General features: G+C 52.4%; 1 protein-coding gene across 1 annotated transcript in view; it reads right to left on the reverse strand.

Moving 5' to 3' along the window:
* Nucleotides 1–565: 565 nt before the first annotated feature.
* Nucleotides 566–16,387, reverse strand: part of SMAD6 (SMAD family member 6) — a 77,731-nt gene continuing 61,909 nt past the window's right edge. Inside the window, exon 4 of the mRNA XM_040225803.1 lies at nucleotides 566–2,393. Coding sequence (XP_040081737.1) covers nucleotides 1,852–2,393 — 542 coding nt within the window. The 3' untranslated portion in view covers nucleotides 566–1,851. The remainder of the gene's footprint in view (nucleotides 2,394–16,387) is intronic.

Raw genomic sequence — 16,387 nt, forward strand, 5'->3', positions numbered from 1 at the left:
ACCTGGGTCTGAGACAGAATTAGAGGGGTGGAAAGGAGTCCGCTGGCATAGAACTTTGGGAAATGAAGTAAAAATAGTGTAGTTCTTGGAGGATGTGATGGCCATGATTCCCACCTCCAGGCATTCACACTTTTGTGTAGAAACACCACCCCCCCTCCCCCACACACACATCTGCCACCAACACACACACATACTGTAGAAAGAATGGTTTGCGTGACCAATAGAACATGGCAGAAGTGATGGAATGATGCTTCCGAGAAAAGGTTAGGAAAGGCAGCAGCCTCACACTTGGTCTCTCTCTTTTGGATCAGTTGGGCAAGCCACGTTATGAGTAGCCCAATGGAGAGGCCTACGTGGTGAGGAACTGAAGCCTCCAGCCAACAGCCACGTGAGCAGGCTTGGAAGTGGGTCCTCCAGGCCCAGTTAAGCCTCAGATGACTGCAGCCCTGGCCGACAGCTTGATTGCAGCCTCAAGAGACCCTGAATCAGAACCACCCAGCTAAGCTGCTCCCGCATTCCTGAGCACAGAAACTGTGATAATAAATGGTAGTTGTTTCAAGCTGCCAAGTTTTGGGATAATTTATTACGCAGCAATAGATAATACACAGGACTTCTCAGAGCATTTAATAGGCTAATGTAAATCTCCAAGAAAGAAGATATACAATGTAACATTCCCCTTAGTTATTTGGCCAAGAAGGCCTTCTCTTTTTGAGTTTTCTCAAGAGAGGAAACTGATTTAATATGGCTCTGGTCCTACAATTAGATGTAAGTTCTAACCTTGGTCTGTTTCATGAGCTAGTCATTTACCCTTCCAGAACCTTTAACTTTTTCCCTTTTATAGAGTAGAAAGAAACCACCTGCCTTTGCATCAATCATGACGACAGCCCCAGATGGGCAGGTTCTGACCTACTTGGTGAGGGGTCGGAGGGTAGCTTATTTAGGTCCTAAAAGGGAGTTTCACCCTGGGGCTCAGAGAGCTTCCACAAGGCCATTAAGTGGGTCCAACACCCACCATCTCAGTCTTTCTTCCACAGATCATTTCCCCAAAGTGAGAATTAGTCCTCTAGTTTGCAGACAGCTCAGAGATGGGAGGTATGGACCCACATCTTCCCCATCAGACTGAGAGCTGGCGTAGGCCACAGCATGAGCCTCCCCCATCAGATTGGAAGCACTTACCCAGGATGGATGGGCCACAAACTCCCCCTCCTCCTCCTGAATCCTGTGGACACCCCACAGCCATGGGAAGGAAGGATCAACAGTACCTTCTCTGGTCTTAAGAACAAACATAGGTCTTTCCTTCCTTTTCAATGTAATTCCCTCTATTCTTTAACCATTAAAAGATTGAAATCAAGTTTCAAATGCCTGACTGGTCAGAAACCCACGGAAACCCTGCATATCCCTCTTTGTTAAAAAGAAGACAGTTAAAAAAAAAAAAAACTATAATGCGAATACTTTATTATCAACGAGTGACTGGTATTAGCTTTTTGTCTGGGCATTAATATTTCAGAAACCAGACACCAAACCCAGGCTTTTCCACCTGGCTCTGCTGTTTATCATTTTCTTTAAAGAAAAAAAAAACATAAAGAGGAAGGAGGAAGAGAAAGAAAATATATCTGTATTATAAGCCAAAGTGCGTCTTTCTTGTTTTGTCCATATACACACATTGCACCATACATAAATAATTACATTGTAAAAATGACTCCATAATTACAAGTATAATATATATTTCCATATAATATATAAAACTTTATATTAAATCTAGGTAGATGATATCTGGGGGGGGTTCGTCCGTGGGGGCTGTGTCTCTGGGCACCGGGGCCCCCCCCGGCGGCGGGGCAGGTGGCGGGGGCGCTATCTGTGGTTGTTGAGAAGGATCTCGAGCCAGCAGGGGCAGGAGGTGATGAACTGCCGGGAGTAGCAGGGCCCCCAGCCCTTGGCGAAGCTGATGCGGACGCTGTTGGGGTCGTAGGGGCCGTCGGCGGCGTCGGGCTCGGGGCCGTGCTGGAGCAGGCCGGAGCGCTCGAAGTCGAACACCTTGATGGAGTAGCCAGGAGGCACCTTGCGGACCACCAGGGCGCGGCCGCCGGGCGCGTCCAGCGTCGGGGAGTTGACGAAGATGGGGTGCTCGCCGCGGTTGTAGGCCCACACGCCGTCAGGCTCCTTGCTGAGCAGGATGCCGAAGCCGATCTTGCTGCGCGTGCGCCGCACCGACTCGCTGCGCTGCTCCAGGTTGAGCTGGCCCAGGCAGAAGCCGCTGCCCTGAGGTAGGTCGTAGAAGATGCTGACGGCCTGGTCGTACACCGCGTAGAGGCGGCCCACCCGCGTCCGGTGCTCCCAGTAGGCCACGCTGCACCAGTGGCTCGGCTTGGTGGCGTCCGGAGACATGCTGGCGTCTGCGGGGCAAGCACAGGGCACGCAGCTGTTATTCCCGGGCAGCGGAGGTGGTATGGCTGCCTGGCCCGGGGAGAAGGGGGAGGTGCGTGGAGTTTCTAGCACCCCCACAGACATGGGGAGCATCCGCTGCGGGCCAGGCTGTCCTCAAACTTAACCCGCAGGCCCCCTCGCCCAGCCCCACCCACAAACACACACAAAGGCAGGGCACCTCTGTGCCAGGTGCCACGGGCACCCAAACACGAGCCACACCCGGCTCTGGCCCATAGAGTTTTACAAGCCAGCGGAAGAGGGACACACACCCACACACCCAAGGGAGGGGCTGAACGGTGAGCACCTACATTGTTCTGGGTGCTGTGCTCTGCACTCGTCACTCCACACTTGACTCTCTGGGGCCTCCTGAAATGGCGAGGAGGCCACCTTCTCATTTTACAGATGAGGATCTGAGACTTGGCAGCCCAGGGCCACCCAGCTGGCGGGTGGCACCTCCAGGATTTGAACCCACTCAGTCCAAGCCTCAACTTGAACAGAGTGGGGTGAGGTGCAAGTTAGTCGCTCAGTCGTTTCCGACTCCTCGCGACCCTGTGGACTAGAGCCCGCCAGGCTTCTGAGTCCATGTGATCTCCAGGCAAGAATACTGGAGTAGGCTGCTATTCCCTTCTCCAAGGGATCTTCCTGACCCAGGACTTGAACCCAGGTCTCCTGCACTGTAGGTGGATTCTTTACTGGGTGAGCCACCAGGGTGAGGCAATGGAGGGATGTAAATCACCCCTTGGAGGGGACTCAGGAATCAGAAGGCAGGATAGGGTGGGGTGGGGGACGTGGCCCCCAGTATCTCTTGCAGCTGGGAATCACAGCTGCTCAATGCTGACAGCTCCCAACCTCAGCCTTGAGCGTAATGCAGAGTCTCCCAGCAACCCCCACCCCCAGCCCCGCAGGTTGGCTCTCTTGGCAGGAAGTGGAGGTCTTCACCAGAACTGCAGCCACTTCTGTGAGACAGAGAAACGAAGGGTCTCTAAGTGGGAAAGGAGATCGCTCCTCAAGGGCTCCAGTTTCCGAGCTGCTCCTCTCCAGACCCCACTTTCCCCAGTGACAGCAAAGATGTGGCCTGGATGAAGACTGGAATCCCTTTTCACTCCAGCTGGGAGCACCTCTATGCATCTGCGTGAATTTAACAATTTCCTGAAACCAGGTATAGCAAGGGCCCTGTCTTAAAGGGCAGCCCCCTCCTCACTGCCCTCAGGCATGGCCGGCCTCAGATTCTGAAGCATTTTGACGCCTGGGCTCTCCTTTGAGCTCACGGCTCTGAGAAGCAGACTGCCCGGTGGGGTGATGTGTTCCCACTCAGGCCCTTGGCTGGGGCTTTGGCAGAGGGAGAAGGTCTGCTGGAGGATTGATGAGGACACAGTGAGCCCCTTTATGGCTCAGCTTCTCCCAGAGAAACAGAGCAAAGTCCAGTCACACCTGAGGGAGAAAGCACTGCCAACAACTTCATTCAGGAGCCTGGGTGAGGTCAGCTGTCTGCCTTCAGTCCAGTCCCGCCTAGACGTCCCAGAGCAGCAGGGTGACAGAGCTCCTCATGTTCCGGGAGGCCTCCCCCAGCAGGGATCTGTGCACCTGAGAGGCTGCTTGCTCTGCTGTGGCCTGGGGCTGGGCACAGTCTCAAAAGGTGGCATGAAGGTCCCAGCCACAGGGCCCCAGGCTAGCCCCTGAGGATGTATACTTTGTCTCATGGTCCCTACACAGATCCCTCATGGTTCTAGCTGTGGTCAGAGTAGGGGAAATAGGCCCTGCTCCCTGCTCTCAGCTGACCTGCCCCTCAGCCAGTGGGCACTAGGCCAGTCCCAGCAGGCGGGCAGCCAGGAGTACCCCACGCCCTTGTCCCTTTCTCCATCCATCCATCTGGCACTGGTCTGAGAGTTCTCAAGATGCAGAGGGGCAGCACCGTCCCAGCCTGGCTGTGAAACTCCGAAACCAACCTTCTTGTTAGATGAGAATCCCGTCAGTGCACCAGGCACAGAGGTGTGGAGGCAAAGAAGTGTGCCTGGACAATGCTGGGCGACAACACAGGCAGCAGGCACCTCTGAGTGCCCTCTGTAAGCCAGGTGACTTCTTCACAACGGCCTTGGTGCACCTGCTACCAGCCTTGTTCACAGGTGTGGAAACTGAGGCCCCGGGAGGTGCCATAACCGGCCAAGGGCACACGCTCAAGAGTGCTGGGGCTGGCATCAGTGCCAGGCTACACTCTCGAGGGGAGCTCTTCTCCATACTCCAGACAGGCACCCCACCTTCTCGGAGCCTCAGTCTCCCTATCTGTAACCAAGACAGCTCTCGTGGGCTGTGAATCCCTAGAAGTGCTTACCCACAAGCTGGTGAGTCACAAACGAAAGACCTTCATCCCCTGAAGACTCACACAGTCCCACTGATAAGCACAGAGGGGCCACCCTAGTCATAAAGGGGCAGCTCTGCCCCAGGGTGTAGCCACTCGTAAAAGCTTAAGAAGCACTTTAACGGAGAGAAGAGTAATGGGACCCTAGGGGTGGGGCACTTCCTCCCTCCCAGCTCCTAAAAGGCTTTTAATTCAAGGCCAAGTGGGCCTTCCTGTCAGGGTCCTCAGCACCTCCAACCCCAGCCAAGCCAAACCAACTGTGCCCTCATCATCTAACCACCCCCCCCCAAACCCCGATCAACACCTGTGTCCCGGGTCTTGTCCCAGTCAGTGCTCCTCACGGGGGATGGAACCCTATGCATAGGGATAAACCACCCACCCCGAGTTGCCCTGGGGCCCAGCCTGCCCCAGCTGTGGTGCTCCGGGACACCGCCTAATCCAGGCCTCACCTCCTGTGACCTCTGGATGAGCAGTAACACCTCATCAAGCCTGGGCTCTGGGCCAAGTCTTCCAAATTCCAAGGGATGGACTGCCACCTCTGGGAAGCCCTCTCTGACCTCTCCCTCCTGTGTGCCTAGAGCCTCAAATGCAGCCTCGCTCTTGGCCTGAGCAGGAGTCTGTGCTGTTGGTCAGTGTCCCTGGCTGGCCTTGACTCTCAAGGAGGAATGGGTGGGTCTTAGTCCTCTCTGCATCTGTCCCAAGTCTGCGTGTATCGTCCAGGGTGCTCTTGGAACACCCTGCAAGGGAAGGAGGAAGGAAATAGAATATATGCCAAGTGTGGGCATACTGCCGTCACCCTACCCCTTACTGGAATCCTTCCCAGTAGGTGGGGCTGATGGCCTCAGGCCTGAAAGGTGCTGGGCAAGGTCTAGGGTCTCAGGTCTCATCCTGAGACAGCAGCCCAGCAGGTGAGCCTGTCACTGTGCCTGAGGCCTCCTTGTCTCCACCTAGCTCTCAGGGTCTCTGGGCTCCAGTGCTTGAGGGTCCCCCAGCACTATTTCATCCAGGGAGCCCCAATACTCTGGAATTTCACAAACCAATACACTATTTAATGGGTGTGGGGTGGGAATATTACAAGGTTACTACCATTTTATTTTGTCACATACAGACTGATTAAAAACCCCAAGACCGTCTACTGTCACTAGCACAAAAGAAAGTATAATTTGATTCTCAAAAAATAGAGTATTTTAAAAATCAAATCAGAAAATTTTTAAACACATTTACATTGTAAGAAATTTTCTTGTTTCTTTCACCATAGACCAGTGAAAACTCAGTCCTGAGAGTGGCCTGTGGGAACCATCAACTGAGTCCAGTGTCCTTGTGCCCCAAAGATGGTGCCCAGGGGGAGGGGTACCAGGTGACTTGCCCAAGGACATATGGTGGCAGAAGTGGGACCAGAACTAGAGACCTCAGAATTCTAACCTAATGCTTGTCCCATGATCCAAAAGGTTTCTGAGTGAGACAGACCTAACTCTCGCCACTGACTAGATATGTGGCCATGAACAAGTCACTGAATGTCCCCAAGCCTCAATCTCCCCATCTGTAAAATGGACTTGTTCATAATTGAGTACCTCAATTACACAGTCCCTCTTTGAACTTTCTGGCAACTCCAGCAGCAGATCAGTTTGGAGCAGAAAGAAGCAGCTGTTTATCTGTCCCCATGCTGGCCTAACCCTTCAAAGGCCAGGGCTCCTTAGATGTTGGGGGTCATGACCCAGGATCACCACCATGGGAGGTTACAATAGGACAATGGATAGCAGTGGCCTTTGCAAATTGTAAAGCACTTTACCAATGTTAAGGTTTAGCTCCCAGCCTGGTACCTGAAGTGCAAAGAGGTGTTCATTAAGTGAAGAAATCAAAGTGAAGCGATGAATAGCTGAAATGAGGGACACAGATGAGTGCTCCTGTGGCTCTGTTTACACACACACGTGTATTCACATCTAATGCTGCATATTCACAAGCTGACAACGCTCTCTGCGAGTGAGCAGGCAGGCACCCCCAAACCCAGGGTCCCCTCTCCACTCCCCTGAGACGGAGAGCCCCACTCCACCCACCAGGTCACTCATCTGCAGCCTGGGCTGCCTCTCGGGATGCGAGGGGACAGCCTCTTGCAGCAGATCCTTTTCTTCTCATGGTTCCAAGGCTGTGGTCCCGCCATCAGCCTAATTAGGAACCAGCTCCTTAATTGCAAATAAATACCGGGGAGTCAGACCCGAGTGAACAACATCAAAGATGACCGCTCTCTGACCGAAACTCCTGCTCGCTACCCCCTGCTCAGGGCCTGGCCTAGTTCCCAGCCAGACTCTGGGTCCCGGCTGGAAGGGTTCCGGGGGTGGGGGGAGAGGAGAGGCGTGGTCTGGTGTGATGTCTGGGGTGGATCTGGAGGAGCAGCCCCAGACCGGGGGGTCAGGAGTGCTGCAGCCAGCTGTCCTGTCTCCCGGCCCCGATCTGCAGGCGCTCTCTCTTCTCCCGGCCTCAGTCTTCCCCTCTGAACAGTGAGCTCTACGCGTCTATGACTTCATGAATGTTCACAGCAGCTCTACCTATAAACACCCAAACCTAGAAAGCAGCTCAGATGTCCATGAGCAGGAGGATGGATGTTACTGGACCAAATGCTCATGTGTGTCCCTCCCCAAGTTCAGGTTGAAAATGCTAATCCCTGACGTGACAGTATTAGAAGGTAGGGTCCTTGGGAAATGAGCTCATGAACAGATCAGTGCCCTTTAAGAGACCCCAGAAAGCCCCCTCACTCCACTGTGTGAGACTATAGCAAGAATACGGCCATTTATGAACCAGGAAATGGCTCTCAATAGATAGCAGATTTACCAGCAAGCATCTTGATCTTGGATTTCCCAGACTCCAGAACTGTGAGAAATAAATATGTATTATTTAGGCCACCCAATTTAGGGTATCATTGTGATCACAGCCCAAACAGACTATGATAACGGATAAACAAAAATAAGGCACATCCATTCAGTACAAGAGGGCTTCCCAGGTGGTGCAGTGGTAAATTCCCACCTGCCAATGCAGGAAACGCAAGAGACTCAGGTTGGATCCATGGGTTAGGAAGATCCCCGGGAGGAGGAAATAGCAACCCACTCCAGTATTCTCGCTGAGAAAATCCTGTGGACAGAGGAGCCTGGCGGGCTGCAATCCATAGGGTTTCAAAGAGTCAGATACAACTGAGCATGCATGCAATATAGTGGAACACGATTCACCAGTAAAAGTAATAAAACTACTGAAACACACCCCAACGTGGGTGAATCTCAGATGCATCTGGCTGAAAGAAGCCAGACCCAAAAGATGTGCTGTTTCCACTGATATGAAATTCTTAAGTAGACAAAACGAAGCTAAAGTGACAGAAATCAGAACAGGGATTACCTCTGGGGAGTAATCCCTGGGGATGAGGAAACTTTCTGGGGTGCTGGAAACGTTTGCTATCTTCAACAGCAGGAACTTGGGTATACACACTGTCAAAAATCATGACCTGTGCACTAAAGAGCTGTGCAATTCATCGTAGGTATGACGCCTTGAAAGGATGACAACAAAGATAGCAGAAATGTGCTGCAAGGCCAGCCCTCTGTGGCTTGTCCTAAAAGTGGTCTCAGCAGGGCTCCCAGGGGGCCCAGGGGACAGGCCGGACAAGGGTGGCCTGGCCTCTGGGTGGCCCCACATTCCTGCCACCAGAGGGTGGTGGATGCCTGTCGGGGGCAGGAGGAGACTGGCCCAGCAGTAGGTCCTCTCCCTCCCCTGCACTGCAGCCAGCCCCTCCGATGGCTGGCATTCCTTCCTCTGGGCCTCTTGACCAAGTGAGGGTCCTGTGAGCACAGTGTGTAATTTTGTGGGGGTGCTGGGGCACCTATGGGGCCAACTGTAGTCTGGGGAAGGTGGGGAAAACTGAAATACCAAGGAAAGCCTTTAGCTTCTTTGAATCAGCAGCTTTCTGTCAAAACAAAGGCAGGAACGTTCCTGTGTGCTCCCCGTGGGCCGCACACTCCAAAAGCCTGAACACACGCAATGCAGCCTGTTTCCCTCGTGACTTCCCCTTTCCGCCGCGCCAGACTGCCTTGGACTTGCCCACCCTGGGAGGCGAACCAGAGAAGTGCCCAGAGTAAAGTCTCCGGATCTCTTAGACTCCAAGGAAGGGAAATGTGTGAAGGCTCAGAGCATTCGCAGGAAGCTGGCCCTGAGTCCCCCAGTCTCCAGGGCCTAGCTGGGCTGCTCAGGCTCAACGTTCAAAGCTTTGGCTGCTGCTTCACACCCCCTTGGGCCACAGCAGCCTCACTGCCTTTCCGGGGGCTGGCCCAGCCACACCTTAAATGAACAATGAAACAAGGGCAGACCCCACCGAGAGCTGGGAAGGGAGGCTCAGAGAAGCTAAGTGACTTGCCCAGGGTCACCCAGCAAGTTGGTGGCAGAGCCAGGGAGGAGCCTAGGGCTGGCTTTTCCAACCCCCTTTGCACAGAGCCCTGCTGGGGCCGCCTGCCCTCCTGGGAAACTCCTTTCTTCTGGCCCATGTCATGCCCGCGGCTTTTAAGTTCCCATCCAACCAGGAGCTTTTTCATCTGAGGCTCTCAGGCCTGGGAGTAATTACGTGGCCCTGCATCTGGTTAACCTAACACCCCTTTAAAAGCCTTGTTTGCCCATTAGATAAGTAGTTTTTGTTATCAAACTAAAGAGGGGAAAAGAAGTTTCCACTTAACCTTCCTTTGTCATTTTAAGCTGCAGAAATGGCTTCAGGTTTTGCAGCAAGTCTAAAGATGCAGCATTAATTAGAGGCTCTTTTTTTTTTTCTTCGTTAAGGGAGGGGGAGACCCGTCCTTTATTCACTGAGATCCGGCAGTAAAAGCAGAGAAGGAATGTGCACAGGGCCATGTTAATGGTCAACAGCTTAGAACGAGCCTCTCTGCTGAAAGCTTTCCAAAAGCAGGGCCCAGCTGACAGGAGTTTCCTCTTATTCGCTCCCACCCGCCCCTCCCCACCCCCACCTCAACTCCAGCACCTTTGGCCCCTGGAGGAAGCCAGGCTTCCAAGAGGAAGTTCCTAATCGGTCATTACATCACGGGCGGTCTGGCCACCACCACTGCCTTCACGGGGTCCACCTTGGGGGCTCATTCAGCCTCTGGTCTCTGGGCCAAGGACTGTTTGGCCACCACTTTCCAGACAGTTGACTAGCCGCTCTGCTGGGGGCAGGAGGGTGGGGAGTTACCCCCTAGACAGCAGTGAAGCAGGCAAAGGGAAAATGACAACAGGAGGAGGGAGTCCAGGAAATTCGTGGTCCATGTGGCCAAAATTCAGGATTCTGCAGATGCAAAACTGAGGCCCCCAAGAGGGAAAGGAACTGGCCAGGGCTACAGGAGAAATTCACAATAGACTGGAAGCTAGGACCAGTTGGGTGTCTCCCGCATAGGGTCCAGAAGCAAAGCTGCCTATGTGTGTGAATCTCAGCCCTGCCACTCACCAGCAGTGAAATCTTGGGTAAGTGATTTCACTCCCTGGGCCTCAGTTTCCTAATCTGTAAAATGGGGATGCAATCAGCGCTTACTGCCTCGAGCTGCTGGGATTAATTTCAAGTGCATAAAGTAATGCCTGGTTCAAAATAAGCACTCGGTAAGTAACAGCTATTCCTTTTCACTAGTATTATTACCACTGTATATCTTATCTCTAATTGTATAAATTATTTAACAGATTGATTCAGTCTGAATAGTTCATAAGGGTATTCATATTAGGTTAGGTAATGTGCCAGTGGAATTGAGAATCAAGGGGAAATGCTAAGAAGAGGAGCGCTAGTAGTAATAACAATAAAATAAACCAGCCAGTAGTAATAGTAGTAATAATGATGATGATATACCAGCCAGCATCTAATGAACTTTTACCAAATGCTAGGCAGAGTATGAAGCACTTTAAATGCACTGTCTCATCATACTGTTCATTCTTTTAGTAATTCCCATTTTTAGATGCAGCTGAGTCCTGAAAGTCAGGTAGTGAGTCCCGAGTCCTCACCTAAGAAGCTGCAGATAAATCTGGGATCCAAGCTCACGTCTATCTGGAGACGGGGGACTTTGCATTACTCTCTCATGGTTACAACCTATGAGCTGCAAAACCCCAGAGGCCTGCAGGGTAATGGCACAGAATCTGTGTTGTAACAGCCCATCCATGTCCACTCCAAGGCGGCACTTGGCAGCTTTATAAAGACTGGATGTTCAAAGTGGTCTTTAGATGTGGCAATATGGAGGCCCCAACAGACACTGCCCACCTTTGGGGGGTTTTCAAAAACCATGCCTTCTAACAACCATCTATGGACCCCTATGCAGCCCTGCGAACATATTTTTTCAGTGTTTCAGTACAGTTTCTCCCATGGACTCCCATCTCCCCTCCTCGACACAAGGAGCGTGTTCTACATGTACTGCAGTAATGGTGGGTGACCAGGGCTGCTGACCCTGGCTGAGTAATTGGAGGGTGTGGGGAGTGCCGGGTGCTCTCTGCTCTGCACCGCACCCAGTTCAGGAGGCAGGATCACCCCCATTCTCTGAGGACAGACCCCAAGTCACAGAGGCCACAGAGCAAGGCTGCATGGGAATCCTGACCGGATGGCCTGACTCCGAGCCCGCTTCTCTCTGCTGGGCCCTGCGTGCTGCCTCTGCTCTGCTGGGAGGCCCAGGGAGCTGCCGCCCTGAGGAGTTTAGAGGGAGTAAGCGCTGTCAGTGGCCAGCCTGCTGAGTCGTCGCTGGTCTTCTCTAAGAACAGTTCTGCTGGACCCAGCGGGATTCTTTCACCCTTGGCACCTTGACCCCTACCTGCTCAGTCCCATGTCTCCTGCAGAACCAGGTGGCGGCCTGGGCTGAGGTGGGTAAGGTTTCCGTTATTTAATCTCCTGCAGTAGGCGAATGGATCCTGAAAAGATGAGCTCCTCTTGCAACCCTGGCATAAAACAAGCTCTCATCTGGGCCCTACTACACAGGCCTGCTCAGGGTGTCCTCCACATGTAGTATCCCCAGAGCCCACCAGGACCTACCACTTCCATCAGCATCCTTCTCGCCCTGCTGCCCCTGTAAGCTTTTCTGAGGTTCTCTGGGCCTGGGGGCTGTGGCTTTTCTCCCCAGGCCTTGGTGCTTTGTGGTCCAAGCTTCCTTCTTAAAAACATTCTGCAAGCAGGCCCAGCTCTGAGAGCCACACTGAGGCTGCCATCAGATCACTCTCCATCAGAGCTGAGCAACAGACTGTACCCCAGAAACACCAGCAGGCCTACCTGGCCCGGTCCAACAGTCCTAAAGGAAGCCCCAACACCCTATGCCGGAAAAGACAAGACGCCAAAGAGGCAGCAAGGAGATCAAACCAGTCAACCCTAAAGGAAATCAACCCTGAATATTCACTGGGAGGACTGATGCTGAAGCTGAAGCTCCAATACTCTTCACCACCTGATGCAAAAAGCAGACTCATTGGAAAAGACCCTGATGCTGAGAAAGATTGAGGGCAAGACGAGAAGGGGGCAACAGAGGATGAGATGGTTGGATGTCATCACTGACTAAATGGACATGAATTTGAGTAAACTCCAGGAGATAGTGAAAGACAGGGAAGTCTGGTGGGCTGCAGTCCACGGGGTGGCAAAGAGTTGGGTACGACTTAGTGACTGAAAAACAACCGCAAGGAGGCTGAGCGGGAGAACCTCTCAGACTTCAGGCAGAAATTCGAGTCTAGGTGGAATTCTGGTTCCCTGTGTCCTGGAGGGAAGGACGGTGAAAAGCGTCAGTCTCCAAGGGGAGGGGAGGGGAGAGCCAGCGATAAGCAGCTTATAAAATCAACCCCACGTTTTCCAGAAGGAACCAGTTTCTGCAACAAAAGGCTCTGAACTTTGCTCCCATTCCCGGTTGTCTTTTGTTTTATCACAAAGTCAGGACTCTGAGTGAGTCTGTTTGTTTCCTTAGCCAGAGACCCCCTGGGGTGGGAAAGCCTGGCTCTTCATATTAACCCTGGAGAGATTCTAAAAGAGCACTGTGTGAGCACAGTGACGAAGCTGGGTACCTGGGTCCCCAGGAGAGGCAGCAGTTGTGAGAAGGGAAGGGGCCCCCCCCCCCCCCCCCCCCCCCCTGCCTGCGCCTCAGCCCTGCTGATGGCTGAACTCCTGAATTCTCACAGGAGCCAGGCTGCTCTTTGGGGTTCCTGTCTTGGGGAAGAGTGGGTTTTCATCTGAGCCTTCAGGTGCCAAAGTTCACTGACTCAACCCCACCTTGACTTCCCTGTTGAATCCGAGAACACAGAGAACCAAGTCGGCCCTTTGGGGGTTCAGACGGGGACACCCTGCGCAGGCGTCAGAAGTGGGGGGAAGCGGTCTCTGGTAATTGGCGATGGGCTTCGGGGACACGCTCCTGCCCTGTCGGGGGAATTCAGGGCACCTCCATTTCTCTTTTATTTCCCAAATACAAATATATGAGTTTTATTGGCAAACCTCCTGCCTCAGACTTCTACCTGGACCTAATGGAAAGCCATACAAGCAAAGAACCTTAAAACTGCCCTCAATCAACTTGTCTCTGAGGCAGGAACTTGCACTGCTGCAGAAACACCCCAGGGGGTAATCAGGGGAGGCCCCGACAACCCAGGCCCCTCAAACCCCGGGCTCCACCGTCCCCTGTGAGGGGGATCCTTTAGCTCCCTGGGCCTTGAACACCTCCCCGCCCCACCCCTAGGTGTACTTTGTCCATCCCACTCTCTCTTGATCTGGAAAATTCCGTGAGACCACAGGCAGCAGAGAGGTGAACTAGTGCAGATCCTAACAACTGGATTACTGTGACCAGGGGACTACACCTGAGTGTTGAGACCAGCTACAGAAGTGGGGGCCCAGTTCAAAATGCAAAGGCAGGGTTCCTCATTCAAAATGTATCCAGAATTTCAGTAGTGAAAGCAGAGCCTTAAACTGAGCAGAGGCCCCTTCTCTGCACAAGGCCCTGAGCGGGGCACACATCATTGAACACCCATGAAGCTAATGCAACTCACTCCAAGGGGTCAAGGTTGGGGAGCGGGTTCATGACAGCCCTAACAACAGTAACTGGCACTTGATGAGCACGAGATTCTTCCTCCATTCCCCAAAGTATATCAGACTCTTACTCAACTACCAAGGCCCCAGTGTCACCTTTGAAAAGCGTTCCTGAGTCCCTGGGTCTGAACCACTCAGCCCCTCCTCCATGATGCTCTTTGATGCCGGCATCAGGAGGGCGTGTGTCTCCACCTCACCCACCTGCAAGCAGGCTGGCAGGGGATGCGGCTTCATTTGCCTCTGCCCTTCCCACCCTGAGACCAGGCACCCTGCCTCCTGACCAAGACGCTGTCAATAAAAGGAGATGACTAAAATTTCGCATCTGAGGGCTGGGCAGGCACTTGGGAAAGCATCGGATTTTCCCCAGGTTGGAAAAAACGCAGCAGCCATGCCATTCCCATTGAACAGATGACAGACACCAAGGTGGCCTAGAAGCCAGGGCATGGAGCCGGGGAGGGAGAAGCAACATCCCTATTTGCTGATCTTCACAATGCAACCCAGCCAGTGGAACGCCAGATGAGCTCGCTATGTGCCACGCTTGTTTCAATAAAATAAAATCACCTGAAGCCTACAGTCACCTTGTTTGGCAATGGGGGTGGACTTAATTTCTCAGGCTTGCTAGGTCTGTGAGGGTGAATGGAACAGGGAGCATGGCTCTCCATGGAAATGCCAAAGAACAGGATGGGAGCTGATTTTCTTATTTGCAAAGCTCTCAAAGATATGCCTCATCTAACACCAGCTTGTTGTTATTTACCAATGAACCAGTATCATGTGACCTCTGCAAGTCAAATATGCCTTATTTACATTAAAGATGCGCTTTGGGATGCGTTTTGGGTGGCTCAGATGGTAAAGAATCTGCCTGCAATGCAGGAGACCCAGGTTAGATTCCTGGGTTAGAAAGATCCCCTGGAGAAGGGAATGGCTACCCACTCCAGTATTCTTGCCTGGAGAATTCCATGGACAGAGAAGACTGGCAGCCTACAGTCATGGGGTTGAAAGGAGTTGGACATGACTGAGCAACTGACACTTCGGGATAAACAACCCCAAATTAAAGTCCCAGGGGCAGAGGCATTCAATTTACAAATAATCCTTGCACTGAAACCTTCTCTTTAAACACAAAGGTACCTAATCCATATCTCTTTAGTGAAGGCAGGGTCCTACATACTGGATTTTTTCAAGTGAAGCTTGCCTGGATCATTCTTACACATTTCTGGAGCAAACAAGGATGCTTTATAATAAGCAAAAAGCTCATATTGACTGGAGAGATCATTAAGCCACAATTAAATATTAATATTTGCTGTAAAGAACACAGTAGCATGAGATTTAAAGGTTCCTAACAAAAATGTTGCAAAATGACCTAGGACTTGGCAGAAGCTCATCCCTGCTAGTCGGCCTCCTGTTTGCAGTTGCGCTACTGTGCGCAGCTGGAGCTGCTGGGCCCCGTCCCTGCCCAAGCTCCAAGCTGCCTGGAAAGGGATGGTTTGTTTGATATGGGGCTAGAGGTGCTGAGGAGGAGCAAGTCAGGCAACCGTCCATCACAGCAGGCCTGCAGGTGGACACAGACTCATAGACTTGCACCCCATGCCGCAACCCCAAGTCCAGGGTCAGTTTCCAAAGCAGAAGAAGGCAGCCAAGCTTGGTTCTCGCAGCCCCTATAGGCCAAGTCAAGAAGTTGGTTCTCCCCCAATCAGTGGTGATGGTAGGATGCTGTTTCTAACTGTGGCTGCTGCTGCTGCTAAGTCGCTTCAGTCGTGTCCGACTCTGTGCAACCCCAGAGACAGCAGCCCACCAGGCTCCCCCGTCCCTAGGATTCTCCAGGCAAGAACACTGGAGTGGGTTGCCATTTCCTTCTCCAATGCATGAAAGTGAAAAGTGAAAGTAAAGTTGCTCAGTCGTGTCCGACTCTTCGAGACCCCATGGACTGCAGCCTACCAGGCTCCTCCGTCCATGGGATTTTCCAGGCAAGAGTACTGGAGTGGGTTGCCATTGCCTTCTCCGTCTAACTGGAGGGTTTTCCAATTCTCCAAGTCCATTCATAAAGGACCCCTTTTTAGGTTATGGCCTATAAAGTTCAGAGAGGCTGGGTGACTGCCCACAGGGTTAATGAGGAAGGAGGATCAGGGTTCATCCCTGTCTCTGGAGGCCAAAGATGCTCCCCCGACTGTTGGTTCCACTGTCAGCCAAGCATCTTGGGAAGGTGAGCCATCGGCTCAGTAAGTCCCTAAGAGTAATTCTTTAGTCTGTGTCCAGATACACATGGGCACACAAGCTGCGCGACTCACATCAATGCAGCAAAATGTGGGAACAATGTCACAACTGTCAACTGTGCTTCTGTTTGGTCTCCTATTCCCAAGGCTAACTTTTCAGTAGAGAGGGGTACAAGGCTTGTTTGCCATGATCCAATTCCTAATTCTTTTTAACATACTTATCTTTATTTATTTGCCTATGCCTGCTCTTAGCTGCAGTACACAGGATCTTCAATATTTGTTGACATGTGGATCTTTAGTTGCAGCATGTGAACTCTTGGTTTCAGGATGTGGGATCTAGTTCCCTGACCAGGGATCGAACCTGGGGCC

This window comes from Oryx dammah, unplaced genomic scaffold (assembly GCF_014754425.2).
Source record: "Oryx dammah isolate SB20612 unplaced genomic scaffold, SCBI_Odam_1.1 HiC_scaffold_26, whole genome shotgun sequence".
Classification (NCBI taxonomy): domain Eukaryota; kingdom Metazoa; phylum Chordata; class Mammalia; order Artiodactyla; family Bovidae; genus Oryx; species Oryx dammah.